This window comes from Mytilus californianus, unplaced genomic scaffold (assembly GCF_021869535.1).
Source record: "Mytilus californianus isolate M0D057914Y unplaced genomic scaffold, xbMytCali1.0.p SCAF_8, whole genome shotgun sequence".
Taxonomy (NCBI): domain Eukaryota; kingdom Metazoa; phylum Mollusca; class Bivalvia; order Mytilida; family Mytilidae; genus Mytilus; species Mytilus californianus.
Window position 1 is genome coordinate 20,413,460 of NW_026262734.1, and position 27,966 is coordinate 20,441,425.

Here is a 27,966-nt window from a genome sequence, read left to right on the forward strand (position 1 = left end):
TATATTATCCCCACCAGGAACGAGCAAAACCAAATAGTTGAAACCAAGGATGTATAAGTATCGAAATGAGTGAAGAGCTTAATGACAAGAATTACGATAGTGACCGATAGTTTGAAAAGAAAAATATACCTAATACTGTGAACATCAAAAGCAAATGGGACTTCACAGAAATATAAACCCCTATTAGGTTAATTTGTATTTGAAATAAAAATATATAATTCATAAATTGTAAAGTGTGGGGCAATTTTGTGGTTACCGTTATATGACCTATACATCATTTACTTTCAATATTAAGCAATATAAATGTTAACAAGAAAATGATAAAGTAACAAACTTTTAAAATATCAACGTATGTGGCTTGGATAATAATTTTAACTCGCATTATTTATTAAATGGCAAATGTTGAATAACAAAAGGAATTTTTCCTTACTTGATTTGTATAGCAAACGAAAGTCAAAAACCACACCAGCGGAAGATGATAAGAACCACCTTGTGAATGACTATACTGAAGGTGAAGACAGACATTCTAGTACGGATTATTCCAATGGTGTACAAAACAATAAAGTAAATCTTCATATAGAAAATGAATCATGCGACAAAATGGCGATTTCAATTTCCGAAGATTTTTCTAATCATAATTTTCCGGCCGATGAGAAAAATGAAATTGCAAATGAAAAGAAAAACGGCTATGTACCAGATGATGAACATAGTGATGAAAATGAGGAACAGGGTAAGATAAAGACAGATGAAATTGCAGTGAGCTCTCCTGTAGACAACAAAATCAATGAGAATCAAGAAATAGAATCCAAATCCAAATCAAATAGTCAAAATGAGGACATTAAGTTGCGCAAATCAATGGAAGACGAAAACCCCAGTTCAAGTGATGGAGGTCAAAACAACAGAACCATGACTCATTCAGAAGACGTATCAGGAAATGATGGCCCTTCTTCTGGTAAGGAAAGAAACAATAAAAACAACAAAATATTAATCATCATGTTTTTCAAATTAATTATAAGTTTCTGGCAATTTTTCCTTTGTCCTCATGAGCAAATACAACCATAAGAGATCAATGACAAAACAAATTCAGGAGTAAACTTTCGATCTGGAGTGAATAACATTGAATCTCACATATGTGAACAACGAGAAAAGTCTCCGCCAGAGACCAAATGACAGTTAGTAACTATAGGTCATCTTCAACAATAAGCAAATCCCATACCGCTATGTACATTGTAAGATTTAAAAGGCCCGAAAATGACAAATGTAAACAATTCAAACGAGAAAACTAATTGCCAGATTGATGTACAAAACAAAAAACGTTCTAATGAATCACAAAAAGAAATAATGCACTAGAGGTGGGAAAAATGCATAAATCTATAATAAAATGAAATTCCGCGAAATTGAATGGATGGTCTTGGCCCATCAACGTCATGGCAAAACATCAAGTCATTCGAATGAAAATTCTCTAGCTGAAATTTGTTTCGTTACTTGAACGCTACAAATTCGAATACTATCTCATCAAAGTGGAGTTTTTGAGGTAGGTGTTGTTTCATTTTCAATATTAATTGCACTTAACGAACATTTGTGTATTCCAGCCAGTCAATATGGCGGCTCTCTCCTTAGTTACGACATGTCAACTGTTGATTTGATATTTAAGAGACGCCAACGAATTATCTTTTTATTAAAAGTTGCAATTGTTTGGGATAAGAATTAAAAGGATTAAACTTATCTTTTCTAGAGGTTATTGATGTGTAAACTGGTCGCTGACTCTTTCGGACTTTTATTCAGTTTGTGAGTTAATCGCCCCAGTTCAACATTAGTAACCTGTAGAAACAAATGTGTTTAATCCTATGAACAAAACAACTACAACCACTGAATTAAAGGCTCCTGACACTGCTAAATGGGTTACCTTTTAGAACAATTTCGTTTATAGGATTGATAAGTTTACCTTGATTGTATCTAAATTTACGTGCTCGATATAAAACATCACCGTAAAAAATAGGATGTGCTATCCCGTAATTTTAAATGAGTAACAGCCAAACATCCCAAACCAAATCGTTGTATCTATGAAAAATTTGGTAAACATTTTGTGGTAGCGAAAATTTTAACTCAATAATTTACCAGTAATACAAAGAGTATGTTCATTGAAATCCAAAACGTAACACGCTTCAGAAAGTCTGACAGTGCTTATTGAACAAAAATAATCAACCTTTGTACTCTGACAAATAACAATATTTCACAAACAATTTCCTCCTTGTCATAATTTTCAACATCATATTCCTCGATTGGACATTACCGAATAAGACTTATCAACGAGTTTGTACCTACATGAGAAACACGACAGGTGCCACATGTGGAGCAGGATGTGCTTATCCAATCTGAGCCCCTGAGACCACCTGCAATATTTGGCGAGTTTTGTGATGCTCAGTATTTACTTTTCTATGTTGTTGTTTGTATACTGTTGTTTGTCTTCTGCTCGTTTTTTGTCATGGCGTTGTATTTTATCATCGACTCTGATTTAACCATATCATCGACATATCACACGTAGACTGTTGACTTCGGACGTGAAAAAATCAATAAAGAGTTATTTTAATTTGTAATATATTATTCTTGCGTTTAAAATATATTGGTTTATTTGTAATATTTCACCGGATTCAAATGCGTGTTTTTATTGAGTATATGTGTTTCGTTGTGAAGTCTTAATAGGGAGCGTTTGTTTGTTCTACATTATTTTATTTTATTACAGTTTTAAAATTGTGAGGGCCACATAAATGAGGAGAAAACAAACTGTAAAGGCTTTTGTGTATGAATACACTAATCATAGATACCAGGCAATGCTATTCTTATTGTTACATGTTACATTTCAATTTCAAATTAACCATTATAACTTTTTATTTTCAATTTGATTTTATGTAAAGGATGTATTTCTTTATTTTCACGGTTGAAGACAAAGTGGTACTTTTGTGACCACATCATTTGGAAAAGTGACCCGACTAGGAATTTAACCCAGCTGTGATGTTCTTTGTATATAACTACTGAAGGTTTCGTTAAAACATCCTGGCGGATTTTTTCAGCCGTAAACATGTTTCTCTGTTCCATATTTAAATGCCAAATTACAAAGGGCGTAGATGTAGGCGTTCTTAACTCCACTGGCACAACGGAACTGATTGTTGAACAATTCAGGTTTTGATTAAATCACATTTGAATAAATTAAATGTATCTGTCTCGAGGCCTTAATCGCCAATTTTCATGACAAAAAAAAAGATTATTTTTTCTTGCAATGATTGTGTTTGTATTTAGTTATTTTTTTATTGGATTAAGGTAATCACAAAAATAAATATATAGCATTCAAATTACACTGAAATGCAAATGATCTTTTTGGAGGACAAGAAATACCTAAATACATATTTGATTAATCTAAGTGTCTCCTCCAATATATTTCTGATACAGATAATGGTGACGTTCCTCGTCAAGCACAATATAATGGTGACGTTCCTCATCAAGCACAATCTAATGGTGACGTTCCTCATCAAGCACAATCTAACAGTGACGTTACTTATCAAGCACAATTTAATGGTGACGTTCCTCATCAAGCACAATCTAATGGTGACTTTCATCATCAAGAAATCTCAAGGAATGGCATTGAGGTAAGAAGAAGATGTAAAGAAAAATTATTATCAATTGTTTATATAATCAAGATTCAAAATAAAGAAACTCAATATAGCATCAGAATCAATCTCTCTTGAGAAAGCAAACTATTTTCCATGTTTTACCTTAGACGGCTTTGAGTATTCTTTTTAACTTTCTTTTGATCAAATAGCTCCTCAAGTATCTATACTTCCTGGCTATAGAATTTCAATCTTTAACTGTTAACGTTCCTGGGGAAGGTGAAGTGAGAAAAGCTCCAAATATATAAAGTGTTATTTTTATGATCGCCATTTTGACGAGAAAAACAAAACATGATTGATTCCGTTCATGATGGCAAATATCGTGCAACATATAACTCATCGTTCATCAAAATCGTTAACTTTCTTAGCCATCAATTAGATAAGAGGTTCCTTAGGAATATTTTATCGCATTGCGATCAAGAATCCCTTTGGTGTACCATGCCAAAATACTGCAATGTTGCACCATGTTAAAGTGCGACAATGGTGTAACATGTTAAAATACGACAATGGTGTATTACATGTAAAATACTACAATAAATTGAACATGACTTTTTGTAACATATCAGAATTAAGCATCAAATGATATTGTTGTTACATAAAATAAGGACATGTGGTACGATAATCAATGAGACAAATATTCAACAGAGTCCAAATGAGGCGGATTGAAGTAACTAAAGGTAAACCGAACAGACTTCAAAAATGAGCAAACCGTAAAGACAGCTATAAACGACCCCGACTTGACACAATGTGACGCAATTCAAACGAGAACAACAACGCCATGATATATGTTAAAACAACAAACCAAAAACATATATGACAGACAGCAACCATCGGCAACCACTGAATTCTAGGCTACTGACTTAGGACAGGCACAAATAAAAATAAAACATGTGTGTGAGTGCTCAATCGACCCCCTCCCCCTCGTTTACCTGGGATATGAAGTTTCCAAAGCTAATGTCGGGATAAAATAAAATAAAATTGTCAAGATACTAAGTTTATAATTTAGTTCATCGTATGCGCGTTTCGTGTATACGTATAAAACTACTCAATGATGCTTGCTTTAAAACAGTTGAAGAACCAAATAGAAAAATAATATTCAGAGCATATAAAATTCCGAAACATTGAACAACAAATGTGACTTGAGTAGAAATCCCTTGGTGTTTCTACTGGCTTTTACATTTTTATAAACAGCTTCATGGGTATGTACAAAAAATTCCCGAATCAATGATATTTCAAGTAATCATATGAATACCTTCAACTGGTGATACGCTTAGTGGGTGTTATATACAATAATCCACCCTGATGCAGGATTTTTTTTCTCATTTGACCGTGTTGTTGGTTACTTTGTTAAATCAAATACAATACTTTTCAATTCCATATTGCTTTTCTAGAATATCGCAAAAGTCAACGTGGAAACCTTTATACATGGTCAAATGAGTGAAATTAGAAGAGATATGACTGAACATACAAACAATACTATAAACCAAGTACGAGAAGAGGTTTTGACCTTTCAACATGATATTACAGAAAAAATGCTCCAACAAAGCAATGAATTCAAAGAAGAGGTCAATAAAACTACAGAAGTCTCGGAAAAGGCAGAAGGAAAACGACAGAGAAAGATGCAGAAACTGAGAGATCAAATTGAAGAGTGCAATGAACGCTTAAGAATTGTTGAAAATAGAAATGATGAATGCATCCCAAATCAGGTATTTAAATTTTTTTTTAACGATATGTAATATCTTATTGACTTTAATCACGTCATAATTATACATGAAATATACGGCACTGGACAACAGGCAAACAACAATGAATCAATCACCAAATGTTCACAACTATAAAAAAAAAGTTCAATAATGCTAAGTATGATCTTACTGACTAATGTTTGAATTTCTAACAGCAATCACAGTGACTACAGTACTTCAGTTGAATGTTCAAAGTGAAATTGTATTCTTGAATGTCGACTTTGAATCGGTTCAAAGTTTTGATTTTTCTACCCTATATACCACTTTGCCTCATATTCTTATTAACAAAAAATTCACACACCTAATTAAATGGGCATTTAAAAAGTCGAAATGCGAATACATATGTTCAAACTCTTTTATGTCATTTTTTAGTAGCAACAAACAAAAGAACTATGTCAATTGGACATGCTTTGATACTATATCTGCCCTTGAATTTTTACTTGTTAACATTTTTGTTCGCTTTGGAGATTCCGTATATCGTCAAGTTATCGGAATTCCAATGGGGACTAACTGTGCACCACTTATTGCGGACCTGTTTTTGTATTGTTATGAGTTACAATTTATGACTAAAATCAGCAAAGACCCATCGAAACAACATCTGATACAAAAATTTAACAATACTTTTAGATATTTGGATGATATATTGGCTCTCAATAATGACGACTTCAGTATGTATACTAAAGAAAATTTATCCTGTTGAACTTACTTTAAATAAAGCTAATACTAACAATAACCACTGTCCTTTCCTCGATCTTGATATCTATATCATTAACGGGAAGCTTAATACAAAAATTTATGATAAAAGAGATGATTTTTCATTTCCTATCGTTAATTATCCATTTTTAGATGGTGACGTTCCCTTTTCACCATCTTATGGTGTTTATATATCTCAACTTGTACGATTCGCTCGTGTATGTAACAACGTATTAGATTTTAGCGAGAGAAATTTATGTATTACTGAAAAATTATTACACCATGGTTTTCGATATCATAAACTAGTCAAAACATTTACTAAATTTTATCATCGGTATAAGGACATCATTCGTAAATATAACTCAACATGCAGATATCTTATATGTTCGGGTATTTAACATCCAATCTTTTATGGTAATATTCTTTACAAAGCACAAAAATGTCAGTATTTACCTCAAAAGCTAACAAAACCTTTAAACAGACTAATTAAGAAGGGATATAGTTACGATACTGTTGTCAGGTCATTAAAGATTGCATATTTTGGCTTTAATATTAATTCACTTATAGGGTCTTTGCATCAGAATTAAACACATTTATTCTAAAACCAGTTGTTGCCATGACACGGGTTATGTTCTTTCCATATATTTTATGACGGTATAATACTAAACCCCTAACAGGAGGGATTGTGCCTGATATTCATATGATGAAGACATAATCTTTTAATCAGTTTAATTGAGGTCTGGAGCTGGCATGTCAGTAACTGCCAGTAGTCTGTTGTTATCTATGTATTATTGTCATTTTGTTTATTTTCTTTTGTTTCCTATTCTGACTTCGGTCTTGGACTTCTCTTATACCGAGTTTTACTGTACGTACTGTTGTCCGTTTGTTTTTTTTTCTACATTGGCTAGAGGTATAGGGGGAGGGTTGAGATCTCAAAAAACATGTTTAACTCCGCCGCATTTTTGCGCCTGTCCCAAGTCAGGAGCTTCTGGCCTTTGTTAGTCTTGTATCATTTTTAATTTTAGTTTCATGTGTATAATTTGGAGTTTAGTATGACGTCCATTATCACTGAACTAGTATACATATTTGTTTAGGGGCCAGCTGAAGGACGCCTTCGGGTGCGGGAGTTTCTCGCTACATTGAAGACCCATTGGTGGCCTTTGGCTGTTGTCTGCTCTATGGTCAGGTTGTTGTTTCTTTGACACATTCCCCATTTCCATTCTCAATTTTATTTGTGAGTAGATTAAATTTTTCAGTGGTCATCTTGTTATTTGGATATTTGAAACATTTTTAAACACAGTAATCACAAAATAAAATAGTTCCTGAAGTAATAAAAAATAATAAAGCAGTTGTAATGCTTTGTCCATAATTCTTATTTTTTGTGCGACCGACGTAATGAGTTGTACATACAGATGTATCAAAGTGACTTACTTTACTTTATAGAAACTGCTTGAGAAAAAAGTAGAAGCGAGCGGTGGCAAACAAGATAATGCTACTAGTGAAATTATTGAGAATAAAAATGAAATACAAAAACTCCGCGATGAAATTAATAGATTAAGTGAAATTCTAAGACAACAGATATCACAGCAGAAAATAGTCGTAAGTGTACCTGATACTCCATTTTTAACAAGGACCACACACGTCGGCGAGAGCTCACCTCATTCCAATAATTTGTTACGTTCTAGAATTGCCAGTGATGATGCATTATATAGTAGACATAGCGGTTCATTGACAACTCCTGATGTAAGTAACCGTTTATAACATGTATGAAAAAAACCCGCACTACATCAATAAAATATTAAACGAAGAATGTTGCAACAAAATCTTTGTTTAAATTAGGTAATATTGCAAAAAAAAATCAAAAACTGTAATTACATATTCAGCAATTATACAACCGTTGCTCAAGTATTTAAACATCTCTGGCTTTCGAGGTTTTCTTCCAGAAAAGCGCGTTCGACACACCTAATTTGTAAACTGTTATTTCTATTGAATTAAATATTTTAAAATAATTAAATTGAAATGGCAGTTAATTTTTGAAATCCAACAATATCAACTTTACTTTCAATTATTATGATAGTAATATCGTTTTAATCCATAGTGCATAATTCAACAGCAGTTGAATATATGGAAACAAGCTCCACCAGACATATAAACGATGCTTTGGTCACTTGTGGAGAGTTGTCTCATTGGCCATCATACCACATTTTCTTATTTTTATATTTACATTCAAACATGATGAATAGATACAAACAAAGTATCAACACAAGTAAATATAATTAATAAACCTATAATAGATATACTTTTTTGTCATAACACATTAGCAATATTCTGAACTGGAAAAGAAACGGAAGAAAAAGAAAAAGAAGCGAACACCCAGTATACACTTTCCCGGAGGCGGTACAGTTCATATACAACATGAAGATAACAGCATTGATATTGAACAAATTGGTCCAATGGAGGTTCAACATGTCAGTAGAGGTAAAATGGTGAATCAAATATTTCCAGTCAACTTAGAAATATTAATGCTATTTGGTCTGTGTCCATGGTGATAAGATTTGACGCCATATACTATTCTTTGAACAAAATGCCGTATCACTGTTTGAAGAAAATTTTCAATAGTTTGGGTTTGTTTTCTGTTCAAATGCTATGGTATATTTTACAGTTCCTTGTGAGAAAAGAAATATACAATACATAACAGTTCGAATGTATTTTAGTGTGTGCTAAAACAAAACATGGGGAGATGGTACTTAACAGTTTACTTGTACTTTTGGAATATACTGTCAGTTCTTGATTGTTTTTTTGTTTTATTTTTGGACACTTATATAAAATGTTCAACGTTTTGCTCGAAGCTTTCGTGAAGAAAGTTCCAGCTACATATGTGCATTCAATACATCAAAACTTGTACATACACGTTAATGTAAAACCTTACATGGATATTTTCGTACAAAATCTTATAAATATATATTATTAAGATGTGGTATGATTGCCAATAAGAAAACTCTCCACCAGAGAACAAATGACGATAATGTTACCAACTATAGGCACTGTATGGCCTTCAACAATGAGCAAATCGCATACCATATATAAGCTATAAAAGGTCCCGCCATGATAAAATGTTAAACAATTTAAAAGAGTTATTTATAACGATTTATGTTGATACAATATTTCTTTACAACTATATCTTTCTTGTAAAATTACATCCATTAGGAACAAGCATTGGTTAGAGTTTTCATATATGAGTTAAATAGTTCAATATTATAAGTATTCGAGAAACTGTGTGCAGATATAACTTCACTATGTAAATAAAATGGACAGTATTACAAAAATATGTAGTAAACACATTTCTGTAATATATATATATCGAACAAATATGTTTGTGTTAAGGTAGATCGTAAATATACCCAACAGTAACATAAATAAAGGTGTTTTTTTTTTCTCTATTTATCAGGCATCCGATTAACTGGAGGAAATATAGAGATCGATATTAAATCTCCCAGAAAGAAGATTATTACACCAAAACCTCAAAAGGACCAGTCGACTTAATATAAATGTCATTAGTAAAGTTAGACAACAAACAATACTATAAAATCCAAATTTACACGGTTAAGCAGAAGTTTAAAAAATTCTGTATGTTACTATCAATGTATACAGTGGAAATTATGAGTTTCCCTTTTATAAGGATTGGCAAATTTGCGCTGAAAACTAACTTCAGTTTTAGAATATGTTGCTGTCGAGGTTGATAGTCTAATATCGCCACCTTTGTATGGTAATCAGCATTAAACATTTAAAATATGTTATTTGCATAAGACAGGGAATTCCGTTTAACACTGTTTATCTATTTATTTATTATTTGTAAATATAGTATGAAAAAGTATTCTATGTGCATAGCATGTAAGGAATTACGATTAATATACACAATTTCTCTTATTTGATTTATAACATACTAAAACATATATTCAAATTACACAAAGTCCAAAAGAAACCTTGAGCGATGAATGGACTCGTTAAAATGAGTTAGCATTTCGTGCGTATTTTAGACTAGACAACATCTACTTATTCATCCATCAATGACTTCCGAAGACTTCTGACAGTCATTTAATCCGATATAAACATAAATATAGATATAAATAGACAGACAAGCACATGTAATCATGTAATGACGATTTTTCTAGGTCTGTTTGATTTGAAGTTACAGTTTGAAAATATATGTAAATCACCGTTTTACCTACATATGAGAATGATATTTGTCGGCCGGATCAGTCAACGAAATGGTTTTTCCTGGTACCCATGTTCCACATTTCAATGTTGACATTCTTTTCATTTTAATGAATAATCTACATGCTTTACGTCTCCACAACCCATCTCCATAAAAGGTCAAATATTAAAGTTTGCGTGAATACGGATTTAAATTAGGTTGAACTATTGACTTGCAAGCCAATAATACAAGCGCGATGTTTTATCTTATTTTTAAAAAAATGAACCAAACTGACTGCTAAGAGCGAAATTTTATGTCTGAATTCCGCTTTTATAAATATTTGAAACACAATCAAATCAAATTTTAATGTTTTGACTAGTTCGTAGCTAATGCCCCGTTAAGTAATTTGGGTAGAATCAATTTGCGCCAGTTTCATGCAGTTTGGACATATATCAATTGCGCCACTCTCTATTTTTCTGATAGTATTAATTGTGCCAATAAATGGAATCAAATTACGCCACATTTACCTGTATATTTTTACCTAGTATATCATATAGGTAACATGTACAATAATTAATCTATCCACTTTAGATTAAACTGAAGACTCATCAAAATTAAGAAAACTCACCAATAAATAAATTGTTCAGTAATACAATAGTTTTTTCACATGTAAAGATGTCTGGTATATCGTTCAATAAAATAGAGTCTGATAGAGGAAAACCTGTCATCGTTGTCGAAGAACACAAATTCCATGATCAGGCATTTGTTAAGAAAAATGGAGAAATTAGATGTATCGGCTGAAATCCCTTCAAATTCTAGAAGAACAAATAACGGACCTGAATCATTCCACTCTCATTACAACGAACAATTTTATTATTCACATCCGTCAATGTTTGTGTTTTTAGATACTCTGACAAAGGTTCAGGCCACGGCATACATTAAGTGCTGGCTCAGAAGCTACGAGAAGTCGACACGACTCGGAAAAAGAAAACTTTGCTCAAGAAAAGTACCAAAAATTAGTGAGAGGAGAAGTGAGCAAAAAGGAATATGTGTCTATTCTCAGTTACAAATACCAGCCTTTGGTTTAATGTTGAACAGAGACGTATTATAGTTTTAACTGTATACATTGTATATATGAGTGAACGTTTTAATTCAGCATATTTTTGTATTAAAATTACTTTTAACTCCGCCAGACAGTAAGCCGGATAAAGGAGGAGGGAAGTTAATCATTTAGTTGATATATATAAGTAAAAATAAATAAATTCATAAAATTGGCGCAGTTAAATGATTGTTTTATTGGCGCAAATGATACCTATAGTATTTAAAAACAAAAAGACAAACTAGAGCTCAATACACGGTATTCAATAGTGGACAGGTATTTGTCTAAACAATACGGTTCATAATGATAGAATGTATAATATAATACAATGTACACGTAGACCGTTTGCATTAATATATGGAATATCATATAATTAATTCAAACTGTAAACCTTGCATCGATGCTTTCATGAATTTCGATTAAGAATTGAAAATGCATAATTAATATAAATGAAAACCAAGTTTTCTTTTAAGTGAAAATACCTTAGTAAAACATCCAATCTCCTTACCAAAAAGAACACATCAAGGAGGAAAGAGGCCACCAATTATCATCAATCGGGAAAGGACAGACAACGAACTGGTAAAAAGTAAAAGGGTGAAAAAACAAACAACACCACTCCACTATAAATAATAAAAAATATTTGATCAAAACGCACCCGACAACGAAAAAACAGAGTGAACTCAGATGTACCGGAAGTGTTAGCAGTTATTGCTCCGTTCTATATTCTATACCTGCTCTCAGTTGTCAGTGCTCCGATATTGACATGATAAATAACATGTCCTTCTTGAGTTGTCCGTTTATAAATTTAGAAATGATTAAGAAACTAAAGTTCTAACTCCCTGAGGCAAACTTCCTTTTTTTGTCATATATCTTTTCGCGTGTTTCGATCCTAATACAAAAAAAGTCATCCTTGAGAACAACATATTTGCCTCCGAGGGTTCCTGAAGGTAAATAAATAAAAAGGCTTCGCACGCATAAAATTCATATTCATTTTTTTTAACAGCACTGGGTCGATACTACTAGTCCCCGAGTGTATCATCAGCCCTGTAGTCAGAGCTTTGTTATTGACATGATTCATAACATATCCTTAATTTGTTCGTTTAGAAAATTAAAAATTATAAAGAAAATCCCTCAGGCAAAGTTGACCCTAGATCCATGGATATGGCTATGATTTGTATGTCCTTTTGGATGTATAGCTATTTGCGTGTTTCGGTACTTATACATCATTATAGCTATCAACATATTTGGCATTGATCGTTCTTGATGAAGGTAAATCCAGAAAAGTTCGGACGCACCATTTATAAAGTGTTATTTTCTTCTTTTTTTAGCACTGGTTCGATACTGCTGCTGACGGACTTCTGGTACCCGAGGGTGTCATCAGCTCATGCAGTTGTCAGTGCTTCGGTATTGACATTATTCATAACATATCCTTCTTAATTTGTCCGTTTATTAATTTAGAAGTTATTAAGGAAATACATTTGCCTATTACTTTTAGGTCCTTTTGGTTATAATGCGTGTTTCAGTACTTATACATCCTTGGTTTTCAAAACATTTGGCTTTGAACGTTCTTGGAGGTAAATCTAAAAGTAAGTAAGTAAGTAAGTAAATTTTATTTATAGTCGGGCATGATATGTACAATTCAACAAGGTAAACATGAGCTCTGTAGAGCTCTTAACCGACTTGATATTTAGAAACAAATAACAAATTATAAGCACATTTCACAAACTACACATACAAATAAAAACACATGCATAATATAAATTAATAGCTAAGCAAACATGCATAAATCAAAGCAAGCAATCTAAAAAGAAAAGAAAAGCAAATTTTGCTTTAACTGTCATAAAGACAAAAGCTAAGCAAATAAATAAAACAAAAGCAAACAATAAACAAAAAACAGAACACAGGGCCAGAAAATTCCAGCTGTGAGACAGCAAAGTTATTGTCTACATGAGCTACAGAAGCAGTTTTCTGAAGAACACCATGCTGAAATAAAATATTTGAACTGTTCCAAAGTTGAGAGGCTCCTTGCATGGTTAGGCAGGGAGTTCCACAACTTTGCTGCCTCAAAGCTAAAACTCCTTTTGCCATACCTTGTAGTTCTAGGTTGTGGTAAATCAACTGTGAGTTTATATCTAAAATTATACGAGTTATCTTTAAAATTTAATATATATTGTGTAAGAACTCTGGACTGGATTTTGTCAAAATTTTGTAGGTTTCTAATGCCATGCATGGTTCTCATGCGTCTGATTTTGAGTGTTGGTAGTTAAGATTGTTCAAGTAATTGTTCATATGAGTTATTGTAGTCATTGTAGATGAAGGCGCTGCGGAGTCGGACGCATAAAATTTATAAAGTGTCAATCTAATTAAAATATATATCTCTGATTTCGTTATATTCATATGTCACAATTGATCGATATTTCAATTAGGTTGATAAACTTTAAGTGTTTTTTTCATATTTTATACAGCTGAAATGTGCGTCACTTATTAAACCGTCTGCAAAATTATCTTTGTCTTCATTCCTGGACTTTAAAAGAGAGGGCAGAGAGAACACATTTACGTGAAACCGTTATACTCTTCTATATTAAATGGCAACTCACTGATAATTATAAAAAGACTAAAACTATGGTCATAAAAAGACGCTAAATACAATATTTAATTACAAGCACACTGTTCGAAAGTCAGTAAATGTATATAAGTTCTTAGGCAAATTGCTCTCACAAAATGGAAACTTGTTGTCATCTGCTGAAGCACTTTCGAAAAAAGCTCTTAAAGTTATGTACTCTATCAAAAGCTATACAAGTGGTCTGAACCAATTGCCAGCAAATTTATCTGTTCATTATATTGATTCTATAGTTCGTCCTATTCTTCCATATAATTGTGAAATTTGGTATATGGATGTGTACAGATCATACTATAATGCAATTGCTAGAGCCAGAAAAAATATTTCTCCTTTGGATAAACTCAATTTTATAGATAAGAGTCCCCCTGAAAAAATTAACAATAAGTTTATGCCTTTGACTCTCTTGTCGGTGTAATTTGTGCTTAATAAAGTTATACTAGCTGTCAGTAACTGCGAGTACTCTCAAATCGTACTTTCTTGTTTATTTGACCTGTTGATACTAATTGTAATGCTTTTTTGTTATTTAATGTTATTCAGGGTTATATCTGGTCTATATACCAGCTTTGATAAGTGTTTGGTATTACTATAAATTTTCACTTCGTACTATGAACATCTGAATTATTTATTTTGTAAAAATATTTCCTTTCTCTATTGGAACTGTACACGTATACCTAACTACAAAATTATTTTCATTTACCTGTGTCTAAAGTTATTGCAAATGACTGATATTTTTGTTCGAGCATATTGTTTTTCTTAAATTGTTTAACATTTCATACCTATATAACATGTTACTTTTATTATTCTTCCCTTAGGTTATTTATTTTGTATTTACATTGTATCATAGGTCAAATTTATTTGTTCAGTGTATGTTCACTGGGGTTAATATGTCCTTTGATTGAGTTAAGCTATTTTGAGTTGATATTTTATTGTGTGTCTTTCTATGTTGTGATGTTACACTATTGTTTCAGAAAAAGGGTGAAGGTTTGGTACCATTAAAACGTTTAAACCCGCTGCATTTGTTTGCACCTGTCCTAAGTCAGGAATCTGATGTTCAGTAGTTGTCGTTTGTTGATGTGGTTCATAAGTGTTTCTCGTTTCTCGTTTTTTATATAGATTAGACCGTTGGTTTTCCCGTTTGAATGGTTTTACACTATTTTTGGTGCCCTTTATAGCTTACTGTTCGGTGTGAGCCAAGGCTCCGTATTGAAGACCGTACTGTGACCTATAATGGTTTACTTTTATAAATTTTGACTTGGATGGAGAGTTGTCTCATTGGCACTCATACCACATCTTCTTATATCTATTATAATATTTTAAATAAAGAATTTATTTGGTTTGAAGTGATTAACAATTGAATCAATAAGAAATGCATCGGATTTCTATCATTTCTACTTGAATTTCTGAAAAAGACTGCATTTGTATGTGAAATCATGAACGAAGTGTGAATATTCTCTATTTCCCCATGTTTTCATATATTAATGCATTATTTCTAAAATTGGTGACATCTTGAAAATAAGCCCGTGATATTCCCATTCATTTATTTACCAGAAATTGCAACGTCCGAACAACATTTTGACGACCGTGCAAAACCGATGAAATGATTTCGACTGATATATATTATGACCGGCTGTTAAATAAGTACGGAAGCCGATAAGGGTCATTCGAAAAAAATAATTTATGTCGCAATTACGACATAGTATGTCTAAACAGAGACATATAATACAATTATTTGTCTCTGGTCTAAATAAGTGCATTTGATTGATTTATTGGCTAAAGCCGGACCACACTATCCACTTACGTGTAAACGCAAGTGAATAATGATTTGTTTTTCTTCCTTTGAAATAACAAATTCATCAAAAAGTCATGTATTTTAAATGTTAAGCATATCCACTACGGAATAATACGGAAGCGTATTAGCGCCACACAACCTTTTTTTGATATTTCTTCCTATGTTTGCGTTATAACGCAAACCTTTTGCGTTATAACGCAAACATTTGCGAAATAACGCAAACCTTTGCGTTATAACGCAAACATCTTGATTTCAATTATTCAGTAAGTTTTGTATATATGTCCGTCTGTCATTAATTCCGGTTGTGATTTTAGATAAGAAAAGAACCATAAATACAAGGCCAAATCATTATAATAAATATGCATAGGAATAAGGGAATACTTGAAGTGCCATTATACATAAATTAAGAATGATTTTTGAATCAGAAAAGTATATAATTTAACAAGAAAATAGATATGGTATAGGCATATTTTAATTGAAAGAGCAAAAATAATGTCATACAATTGTGAAACTTGCAAGTCAAATAGACAAAATGATCTTTCTGCTTTAAAATGAATTATTAATAAAGAAACATTTTTTTTTAAAATTTTGATGCAAGAAATCGTTTTTTTAAATGTTAGAATATGATAAAGATTCTTTGATAGAAAGTCATAGAATTTTCATTTCAATCTAGTGAAGTAACTTTTAAGATGCTTGGGTAGAAATTTGAATGGATAGAACATAATTTTAATAATAAAACATCTTCATTTTATTGCAAAAAGGTAGCTTGTTTGGATCTAACCAACCTTACACAATCCTCAAACGAGAGCTTACTTTGGAAGTATATTTATATTTGGCTGTAGCTGTATTAGCAGAGTTGATTTTTTATATTCTTCGATATAACTTCAATTTACTCAATTTTCTTTGTAAAATATATGTACATAATTTTAATGTGCGTATTGTTATGCGTTTACTTTTCTACATTGGCTAGAGGTATAGGGGGGGGGGGGGTTGAGATCTCATAAACATGTTTAACCCCGCCGCATTTTTGCGCCTGTCCCGAGTCAGGAGCCTCTAGCCTTTGTTAGTCTTGTATTATATTTAATTTTAGTTTCTTGTGTACAATTTGGAGTTTAGTATGGCGTTCATTATCACTGAACTAGTATATATATTTGTTTAGGGGCCAGCTGAAGGAAGCCTCCGGGTGCGGGAATTTCTCGCTGCATTGAAGACCTGTTGGTGACCTGCTGTTGTCTGTTCTATGGTCGGGTTGTTGTCTCTTTGACACATTCCCCATTTCCATTCTCAATTTTATTATAATGTACATAATTTTTGGGACCCTTTATAGCTTGCTGTTAGGTATGGGCCAAGGCTCCGTGTTTAAGACCGTACTTTGACCTATAATGGTTTACTTCTAGAAATTGTTACTTGGACGGAGAGTTGTCTCATTGACATTCATGCCACATCTTCTTATATCTATTATCCTACTCATTATTAGTCAATGATATGTTCTAAATATTCAAGCATTTTACTTTGCAATGAGTACAAAGGGGGATAAATTTTAATATATGCAGCCTCCTCCATTTATAACTGCTGCTTCCTTTGAATCTTAAATAAGAAATAAGATAAAGCAAATATTTGCGTTATTTCGCAAATGTTTGCGTTATAACGCAAATGTTTGCGTTTTTTCGCAAAGGATTGCGTTATATCGCAAAGGTTTCCGTTATAACGCAAACATTGGAAGAAATATTAAAAAAAAAAGTTGTGTGGTGCTAATATGCTTCCGTAGAATAAACTAGCATTCTCACAATGTGAGAATTCGATTTAGGAGATGCAATGTTAAAGATGCTTTTTATTGAAATTTCAGGTTGATAAATACAGATTACACCAGAAATCCCGTTGTTTTGTTGTATTTGTCAACTCAGGAATCTTTGTAGTTTTAAAATCCATATATATATATATATATATATATATAAAGGACTTGGCATGAGCGGATAAATATGATGATATTTACTGTATGCGGCAAGTGGTTGAAGCTGTTTCTCTAATAATATGATACAAAAACTCCTTGTAAAATATTCTGAATAGATATGGCGGGGGAAATGGTAAAATAGTTCGTAAGGGATTCCACGGAACCCTGTGTCTCGCCTACGATTGCTGCTGTCAGTGTAAAAGTGTAATGTTGACTTAAAAAGTGAGTCCATTTATCAGTTAAAGTAAGAATTAAAAAAAAATAGAGATCTTTTTCTTTAGATGCTATTTCGTGGTCTTGAAAATTAGCTTCTGTCCAAGTTTACAAAATTATCTTGTCAAAATAATTGAATCCCGGACTGTCTGTAAATGTTAACCGTTAACAACTATAAGTCCATCTATCAGAAAAAACTGAAAATGAAAATGTATTTTCAAACGTTTGCTTCAGACATGATCTCTAAATCATAAAAAAGCTTCTGCCAAAGCTTCATAAAATTCTATGAAGTTTTCACAAAGTATTTGATGTGTAACAAACTTTAACCCCAAACTGTATCAACTTGTTAACTGTAAAATAAATTATATCCATTTATCAGTAATTTACGGAAAAAATGAAAATAAATATTTTCAAAATTTTGCTCTGGACTCTGTATTTCGGTCACAAACAAGCTTCTGTCCAAATTTCATATTATTCCATGAAAGTTTGACAAAGTTATTGATGTTTGAAAAACTTTAACCTCAAACTGAATCTGAATGTTATCTGTAAAAAAAACTAAGTCCATTTATCAGTAAAATAAGGAAAAATGAAAATCAATATTTTCGAAATTTTGCTCTGGATACTGTATTTGTGTCATAAACAAGCTTCTGTCTAAATTTCATAAAATTCCACGAAGGTTTGACAAAGTTATTGATGTCTAAAAAGCTTTAACCATAGACTGAACCTAAATGTTGACGCCGCCGACACCTGCGCCGACGACGGAATCTAGGACCGCTATGTCTCGCTTTCGCGACATAAATGTCGCAGGCTCGACAAATAGGGCAATTAATCAAGTAGGGAGCTAGATGCCGATTCAGGCCATGAGACTTAATTGTCTATCTATTATATTTCAAGATAATAAAGAATGTACTTTCTGGTGGACCTCGCCTGCTTTACTGACTAAGATTGGTTATTTGTTGATAGTCCTAAAGATAAAGTTTTACAGACTACAAATATAACATAAATGTAACATTATCAATGATCCTTGGAAATAAGGTCACGGTCAGATAAAGCAAGCCAGACTGCTAGTAGTCCATTGTAAATTTATGTTGATCATTGTCATTTTGCTTAGTTTCTTCTGTTACCCATTCTAACATCGGAATCTGACTTCTTTTAAACTGAGTTTTACTTTTTGTTTATTCTACATTGGCTAGAGGTATAGAGGGAGGGTTGAGATATCACAAAACATGTTTAACCCCGCCGCATTGTTGCGCCTGTACCAAGTCAGGAACCTCTGGCCTTTGTTAGTCTTGTATGTTTTTTTTTAATTTTGGTTCATTTATATGTTTCGGAGTTTAGTCTGACGTCCATTTTCGCTGAACTAGTATACATTTTGTTCAGGGGCCAGCTGAAGCCCGCCTCTGGGTGTGGGATTTTTTCGCTGTGTTGAATACCCTTTGGTGGCCTTGGGCTGTTTTCTGCTCTTTTGTCGGTTGTTGTATCTTTGACACATTTCCAATTTCCATTCTCTATTTTATTCCACCTTACAATCATTCCATACACCAAATATGGTTGAACTATTACCTATAGTATTTAACAGATAAGAAACAAACCAAACCATAAAAACTTAATATTGACCAATTAACCATGACGATGAGGTCAAGGTTAGATAAACCCTACCGTAATACAAAAACTTAACATTGAGCTATCAACCGTTAAAATGAGGTCAACGTCAGATGACATTTACACATTACAATTATTCCCTACACCAAATATGGTTGACTTACTGCTACAGTATCTGAGAAACGGACCTATTCACTCAACTTTAACCTTGATCTGAGGTCAAAGTCAGGTGCACCCATATAGACCTTCCAAGTCCCCTATATACCAAATATTGTTAAGTGAGAAATCCACATGACAAAAAAACATTTTTTTTTTCAAGCAGTCGCTGAACCATGAAACCCAGGTCAAGAAGAATGGACATATGACAGACAGAAACTTCCTAAAATAAGGCATCTGTAAAAAGAGGTATGAAGCCTCCAACGGCAATAACTCCTAAGAGGGTCAATTGACGTTTTGTCAATATTGACTTATTTGTAGATCATATTCTGTTGAACATTTTTTCTATCTCAAGATTCTCTATAGTTTCCTTAAAAAAATATGCAACAACGGTAAAAAAACATTATTCAAAGGCAATAACTTCTATAATGGGTCATTTGAGAATTTTGCCATGTTAACTTATTTGTAGATCTTAATGTACTGGTCATTTTACTGGTAAAATTTCTCTCTCTCATATACCTTAAAGATAATAACCAAAAATAGTGAAACTTTCTGCTTTTTCTGAAAATTCTGCTTGTGATGACCTTGACCTGTTGATCAGTTTTACCCTGCCAATTTTGCTATACTTGCTTTAGTTTTCGAGATTCACGTCATATACTGCATTTATCCCTATGTTCTATTTTAAACAACAGTGGCTACGTGTATTCAATGGATCAAAACCCTAGATACAATTTTTAAACCAGATACCCATAGTTACATTCAGTTAACACATGGTTAAAGTTTGCAACATTTGGCCCACTTGTTTCAGAGGAAAATTTTTCTTTAATGTACGATGAAGGATGTTAACTGATAGCAAAAGCTCACGTGGCCTTTTAGGCCAGGTGAGCTAAAAATGGATAGGAATATTGTCACCTTTACTCCCCTGACTGACTTTCAATGATGCTTTTTGACAGAATCTTTCTTATACAGTGCAAGTGTTATTGATAATCTACTCATTCATCTATAAAACTATACAAAAGGACTAGCATGTCAACAATGTACTATAGGATACTGTACAGCCTTCAACCATTTGCAAAGCTAATAAAACCTAAAGTAAGTTATAAAAGTTAAAATGTGAAACAATTCAAAGATGAGAACCAATAGCCTGAAAAAAAACCCACAATTCACATGATTAAGGCAGACAGAAACTAACTAATGATAACTACAGGACTACAGGATACTCGGATTTGAAACAGGCACATAATGTGACAGGTTAACATTTTGTGAGTGCTCAATCCTCCCCTACCCTGGAGCAGTGGTGTTACAACAAAAATGTACAACACATCATAATTACAAACTAAAATAAAACAGTTGGATAGGCTTTTATACTGATCATTTCAGCACTAAGTCCACAAAACCATAACAAAAGACAAAAAAACAGTTGGATAGGCTTTTATACTGATCATTTCAGCACTAAGTCCACAAAACCATAACAAAAGACAAAAAAACTGTCAACTTTTGTGAAACAAAAACCATCATTTATCAAGTCATTCAAATTATGCTGGTTCTGTATGTAAATCAAAGCCTTTATGTTTGCATCTAAAATGTGCCTTCAAGCTTGATCTCCAGTTAAATCTTTTATAACATATCCAACAAGAATATCTTGGTTCTTCATGTTTTCCTTTGTAATGTTCCTGCAGTTTCCCTTTTGTACTGAAGCCTGAACCACAAATATCACAAAGATGTGGATAGGAACTTGACTTATTGCAAGTCTCTAGGTGTCGCTTTAAGGAACCTAAGCCGATAAATTCAGTCTTGCAAAGTGGACATGTATCAACTTTGATCTGATGTTGGTGACGTCTACAATGATGCCTGTATTGAATGGCCTGATTAAATCCTTTGCCACACACACTACAAAGATGTTTATAGTCCATATTGTGTTTGTTCTTGATATGCAAGGTATGTCCAAACTTACTACGGAAAGTCTTACCACACTCCTCACAAGAAATTTGCCAGCTTGGCTGATTTGCAGGTAACATGGGTAAGGTTTTCAGAAAACTAAAAACCTGATCAGATGAGTTCTTCGCAAGACTTTCTACTTTTGTGGGAGATTTTTTTATTGATTGATTTATTGTTGGTCGCTTAATACCTGGTGCTTTTTTCAAATCTGTACTTTTTCTCGGTACTATATACATATAGGTCTTATCTGTATGTTGAGAGGTATGTTTACTGTAATCACTTTTATCATGTGTGATATAGTTACAGTGATGACATAAATAACGTGGACGTATGTTATCTTTCCTCAGTCTGGATTGTGTAGTCTTTACTAATGTCCTTATTATATTCTGAAAATCAGAAAAAAAGTATTTGTTTTACAATGTGCCATCAAATTACCTCCCATGATTACATGCCCAATGAGGCAGATTGATAGATTTTTAAAATGTTTTAAACCAATTCACAGAAATGGCTTCTTAAGTCATCTCAGAGCTACAAAGGAAAGTCGGAACAATATTTCACTAAATACTAACATACATTTATATTGATGTAAAAAAACAAGAGTGACTTCCCTTCAAACAATTTTTGTTCAAAAATACAAATTTTTGGCATAGTTCTACATTTTTGTACATGTAAATAAAAAAAAATTTCATACAAATACCATAATAACAAATTATGGTTTTGAAAAAACTATTCACATTTAAAATGTTGAAGAAATCTGAATTACCAGTTTTATATTTGTCATTTCAGGGCTTTTATAGCCGTCTATGCGGTAATAGTTTTGCTCATTGTTGAAGGCCATACGGTGACCTGTACAATGCTGTAGTTGTTAACTTCTATGTCATTTGGTCTCTGGTGGAGAGTTGTCTCATTGGCAATCATACCACATCTTCTTATTTCTATACTCATCAAAATTAGTACATGTACAATTTGCATTGTTCGGGTGGGTTTTTTTTTTTAAATTATTAAATCATGAAAATTAAGTATTTTAATTTTAATTAGAGGAATGGATAAGTAAAAGTCTGGTTCTTTAAGCATGTTAAGATACTGAATTGATCAACTATGTCAAATGTATGTCTGTACATACTCTTAAGACTTCTATTCATTAAAAGCAATTTATATCATGTATGTAATTTATGGTTTTAAAAGTCATATAGTTTTTAATAATATTTTTTAATAACTGAGTAACATCAACTCTACATACTCTTTATAATGATCTAAAGATTGCCATATACATTATGTAATACAGGATTCTAGCAAATCAGTATTCTAAAAATAATACTATTCAGTTAAAACCCTATAAATTGAAAAGTACCGTACCTTTAAAACACTGTTGTGTGTGACTGTGTGATAATAACTTAACATAGACCTATATAGATACATTACAGTACATGTGCATTTATAAAATTTGTTGCGTTTTTGATTTTAACAAAGACTTACAGAATCCAAATTTTCTTGCTCCTTTTTTATAGCCATATCATCTTGATTTCCACCCATTTCCATCTGTTGGTTATCACAGTTTCCACAGGCTTCACCAAGCTCTGTCCCTTTTATTTTAAAATCTACACTAGTTTCTTCATGGTCCATTTCAACATCTTTTGACATGAATTTTCTAGTATCTGGTGATGTTTTTGTCCTGTTAGTTTGTTCTTCCTGTTTTAATGTTGATTTCTTGTTACTTAGCAATGATTTTTGAGAATTTTGAACCTTATTTTCTCTTGAAAAATGTGTATTTTGTATATTTGCAAATTCAGGCATTTCAATATCACTTTCTTCCTCACCATTTGGTTCTATTTTTATTTCATAAAATATAGGCAAATCTTCATTTTGTGTGGATTCTGACATTTCAATATCTGGTCCATCATAAGTCTTTGGCTCTTGTTTTATTTCTAGATCTTCAGAAAAATCTGCCTTTTGTGTGGATTCATGTGATTTAAAATGATCAAATGTCTCTTCACTTACACTTTTTGAGCTAACATTTATGTCAGAATGATTTGTGGATATACATGATATATTTGAATCTGTTTTTACAAATATCTGACCATTTACAGTTGTGGTCATGAACACTGTGTGTGGATTTAATGCATTTATAGATTCTTCTGATAGACAAGTAAAGTTTTCGTCTAATTGTGAGGTAACTTTTGGTGGACGAGTAACTTTTTCCTTATCTTTACTTTTAGCTCTTAACGTACATGTTTCTGAAGTGCACTGATTTAAAAGTTCTGATTTACTCCCATCAAGTTTAGATTTGATACGGTTATAGTGATGAAACTTTTCATGTAACAATACAGTTTTGAAATCTAATTTTTTACAAAGATTGATAAAATCTCTAATATTGGATTCTCCGACCAGTTTTATTTCTCCTGTATAAAGATATGAAATGAATATTTCCACTATATTCTTATTGAAGTCTGTCAGATCCAGAGTATTAACATCCTGACAAAGGTAGACTTGTGACTGAAGATGGCAGATCTCAGAAGCTGCCAACACAATACGATGAACAGGTACTAGACCAGTTTTAGTTTCAATATAAAAATCAATCCATTTTCTTTCTTTTCTTAAAGTATCCAAAGTGTTTAATAACTTTTCTCCATATCTGTCCTCTTTTAGGAAAATGTCTGCCATTTTTTGCCTGAAAACAAAAATCCAATTGAGTAAATATTTTTCAATTCAAAATTTTATTCGAAAGAAAATAGCAGATCAAATTAAATAGAGGAGGGTTATGTACAGACTACAGTGTTGTTGGCTAATATGAAGCACATGTTCCTAATGAGGCTTTGAGTTAATATGGTTTAATATGTGGGATGATAGAACACAAGACTTGGGATCTCCATCCATGCATGGAAAGGAGTATGTTCACAAAGGGTCCTTATGTATTATTAAAACTAACCCAATTAAGGAGGGTTAGCCATGCCTGCATAGCAAACATGGCAAAGGGGTTTTGTTAGTTTATACTGACAGTCAGGGGTACTACTTGTACAAGTAATTTTTATTTACTTGAAGAATTAATATTAATATACTTATATAAGTAAATTTGTAGGATACTTATACAAGTGTATTTTATTAACTCGTATAGGTAAAAAAAAATTGGCTAAGTTGTGTCCCTTAGACATTCAGATTTTTTTACTTATATAAGTGAAGATTATTCAAACATTATAATTAACTTATATAAGTATATTTTTTTTACTTCTTCAAGTAAATAAAAATTACTTATACAAGTAGTACCCCTGACTGACTGAAATATCAGCGAAAGTAACATGAACCTTAGCCATCTACTTAGTTGGTTTTTTTTTTACATAAATGTATATATATATATTTCCAGAATTCAAAATTATTCCAGATTCAAATAATTCCTTTTTATCTGACAAATACAAATTCAACAATTCAAGCTCTTCCACATTACAACAATTGTCAATTTGTGATGTATTTATGACCTCATAATTGTGCACTTTTATCATGCTTACGGGAAATTATAATTTTGACCGATTTTTTGCCTAAATTTCAATAGGTTTCGCTTCAAACAACATTAGACCACCATAATTAATTTGTTACAATATGTTTCTGATCAGGATATCTTTTTATAACAAGTTTATTTAGGTCTAAGGGTGTGGCCATAATGTTTTTCAAAAGGAAATAGACCATAAAAATGCATAAAAATGGTAAAGTTGGCCTAAAACTTGAAAATGTCACACTTTTGAAGCTGTCAACATGGTTAAAACAAACCACATACAACAAATGTGTCTAGTTTATCTAATTTGAATATTAAAGATCAAAAAAATAGGTTTTTACATATGGTGTTACAAAGTTTGATTTTTATGGCCAATTTACAAAATGATTTAAGGCCTTTGTGCCCATTATTATAACTCTTTTAACCATGGGTAGAGGAACTTTCAGCAAGACAAAACCCTGTGTGTTGTGATGGAAATTATTTCATTCTTCCATTTCATTTTTAGGAATAGTGTATAGACTGATACATTATTAAAGTAATTTCATTAAAAAATAATCAATTTGTAACCGATCTAATATCACTCTTGGCTTCTCTTTAATAGTCAAAGAAGACCATGATTCGTTTCTCCTATTTACAACAAGTACAAATAAGAAGATGTGGTATGAGTGCCAATGAGACAACTATCCATCCAAGTCACAATGTGTAAAAAGTAAACAATTATAGGTCAAAGTACGGCCTTCAACACGGATCCTTGGCTCACACCGAACAGCAAGCAATAAAGCCTATTTCTGTCAGAGTCTGTGGTTTGCTACCATCACCATCCATATCTGTTTTAAATTGTTCACCTCTATCCAGTTCAAAGCAGGGGTTAATTTGACATTTAATTTTGTTCTCAAATTTTACAGTTTGGTTTGTAAATTTATTTGTTTGTAAATTCATTGATAATCTCCTAACCATGCTAATCAAGGTTACGGATCTTGGAAATCTGGGTGACCATTTGAAAAAAGAAGTAGGTCATTATCATCTCGGATGTAATCGTCATTCATTTTATCATTACCTTTGGAAATTTCTGGAAACAATTTACACCAACAAGCTCTAAAAAGGTAAGAAGTGTTATCAATGATAAAATTTTCTAGCCGTCAGTGAATATTTCATGGCAACATCGTGAAAATTGGTCTCAAAGTTGAGAGCAAAATTTCCTCTCAAAGTCGAGCTTTAAACAAAATGGCTTCGACCTTCCAACATCCTGGGAAGGTGGAAGGCGTCAAAGCAAAAATTTAAATAGCCTTTCAAGATGTAATTATTATTTGAATTTTGATTTTAAGGAACGTAATGATTGTATTACTGGTAAATTATTAAGCCAGGGATTTCGTTACCACAAATTACTTAAAACCTTTACTAAATTCTTCCACAGATATAAAGATTTGGTTTTGAAGTTTGGTTGTACCTGTAGAAAACTTATTTCAAACGGGATTGCACATCCTCATTTTTACAGCAATATTGTTTACCATGCCTGTGAATTTAGAAACGATCCTGGTAAACTTATCGATCCTTTAAATAAACTTATTCTAAAAGGTTACCAATTCAACACTGTACATAATTAGATCATTAAATATTGTTTTTATTGGTACTAATATTGATTTTGTTATCAATAAATTAAAAGCAAACTAAATATTATTGTTATATACATATACAAATTCATGGATCTACAATCTGTCGATACCTGTATCTTGGCATTGCACAAGGTCATGTTTTTCTCCGACTGTTTATGACGTCTTTACACTAAATCCATTGGATGTTGAATGTGTACGGATTGATAATTTAGTCTTAGATGCATGATTTTTTTTATTAGTTGTTAGTGGCTTTGAACTAGCTGTCAGTAACTGCGAGTACTCTCAGATCTGTACTTAGTGTCTTTTTGTTGTTTGGATGTACAAGTACCCGGCCACATCCACTTGTATTTGTATTTTTATCCATCTGATGAGTTAAGCCTCTTTCAAATGATTTTTATAGTTCGTTCTTATGTTGTACTGTTACACATCTGTCCCAGGTTAGGGGGAGGGTTGGGATCCCGCTAACATGTTTAACCCCGCCACATTCTGTATGTTTGTGCCTGTCCCAAGTCAGGAGCCTGTAATTCAGTGGTTGTTGTTTGTTTATGTGTTACATATTTGTTTTTTGTTCATTTTTTGTACATAAATTAGGCCTTTAGTTTTCTCGTTTGAATTGTTTTACATTGTCATTTCGGGGCCTTTTATAGCTGACTGTGCGGTATGGGCTTAGCTAATTGCTGAAGGCCGTACGGTGACCTATAGTTGTTAATTTCTGTGTCATTTGGTCTCTGCTGGAGAGTTGTCTCATTGGCAATCATACCACATATTCTTTTTTATATTTATTGATATAATTTGGTGGTTTGGGATATTTTTTGGTATTTTGCATGTTTGGGGTATTTTGGGGTTAATCTTTGGACCTTCACAGGTTTGTCTGCACTCTTTGTAATTTTTGAGATGTTATCACAGCAATTTTTGTCATGATGAACCTCAACAACAGTGAACACATTTAAACATTTAGACAAAGACAGGCTGCATGTATGACATGATGCTATGGGCATGGATGTGGTACCGAAACCTTCATTAGATTATGTATCAACTGAATGACGTACTTCTAGACTGTTCTTTAGTTCATATGATGTGTTGACCATCCAATGTATACCTTCGAATCGTGTAAAAAATAAATAAAGATGTGAAAGTAAAAATAATCACTGGATAAATAACCGTTAAAGATATGAAATTCCGGATTTCAAAAAAAAAACATAGGGT

At 32.4% G+C, this 27,966-nt stretch overlaps 2 protein-coding genes across 2 annotated transcripts in view; both read right to left on the reverse strand.

Annotated features, from left to right (window-relative positions):
• LOC127710861 (lithostathine-1-alpha-like) overlaps positions 1–27,966 on the reverse strand; it is a 420,068-nt gene that overhangs the window by 137,096 nt on the left and 255,006 nt on the right. The window lies entirely within an intron of this gene.
• LOC127710855 (zinc finger protein 562-like) lies at positions 21,071–27,895 on the reverse strand. The gene is made up of 3 exons (XM_052216809.1): positions 27,810–27,895; positions 23,140–24,331; positions 21,071–22,049 (listed from the first exon to the last, which is right to left on the reverse strand). The coding sequence occupies exons 2-3, from the start codon at positions 24,322–24,324 to the stop codon at positions 21,261–21,263; spliced, it is 1,974 nt and encodes a 657-aa protein (XP_052072769.1). The 5' UTR covers positions 24,325–24,331; positions 27,810–27,895; the 3' UTR covers positions 21,071–21,260.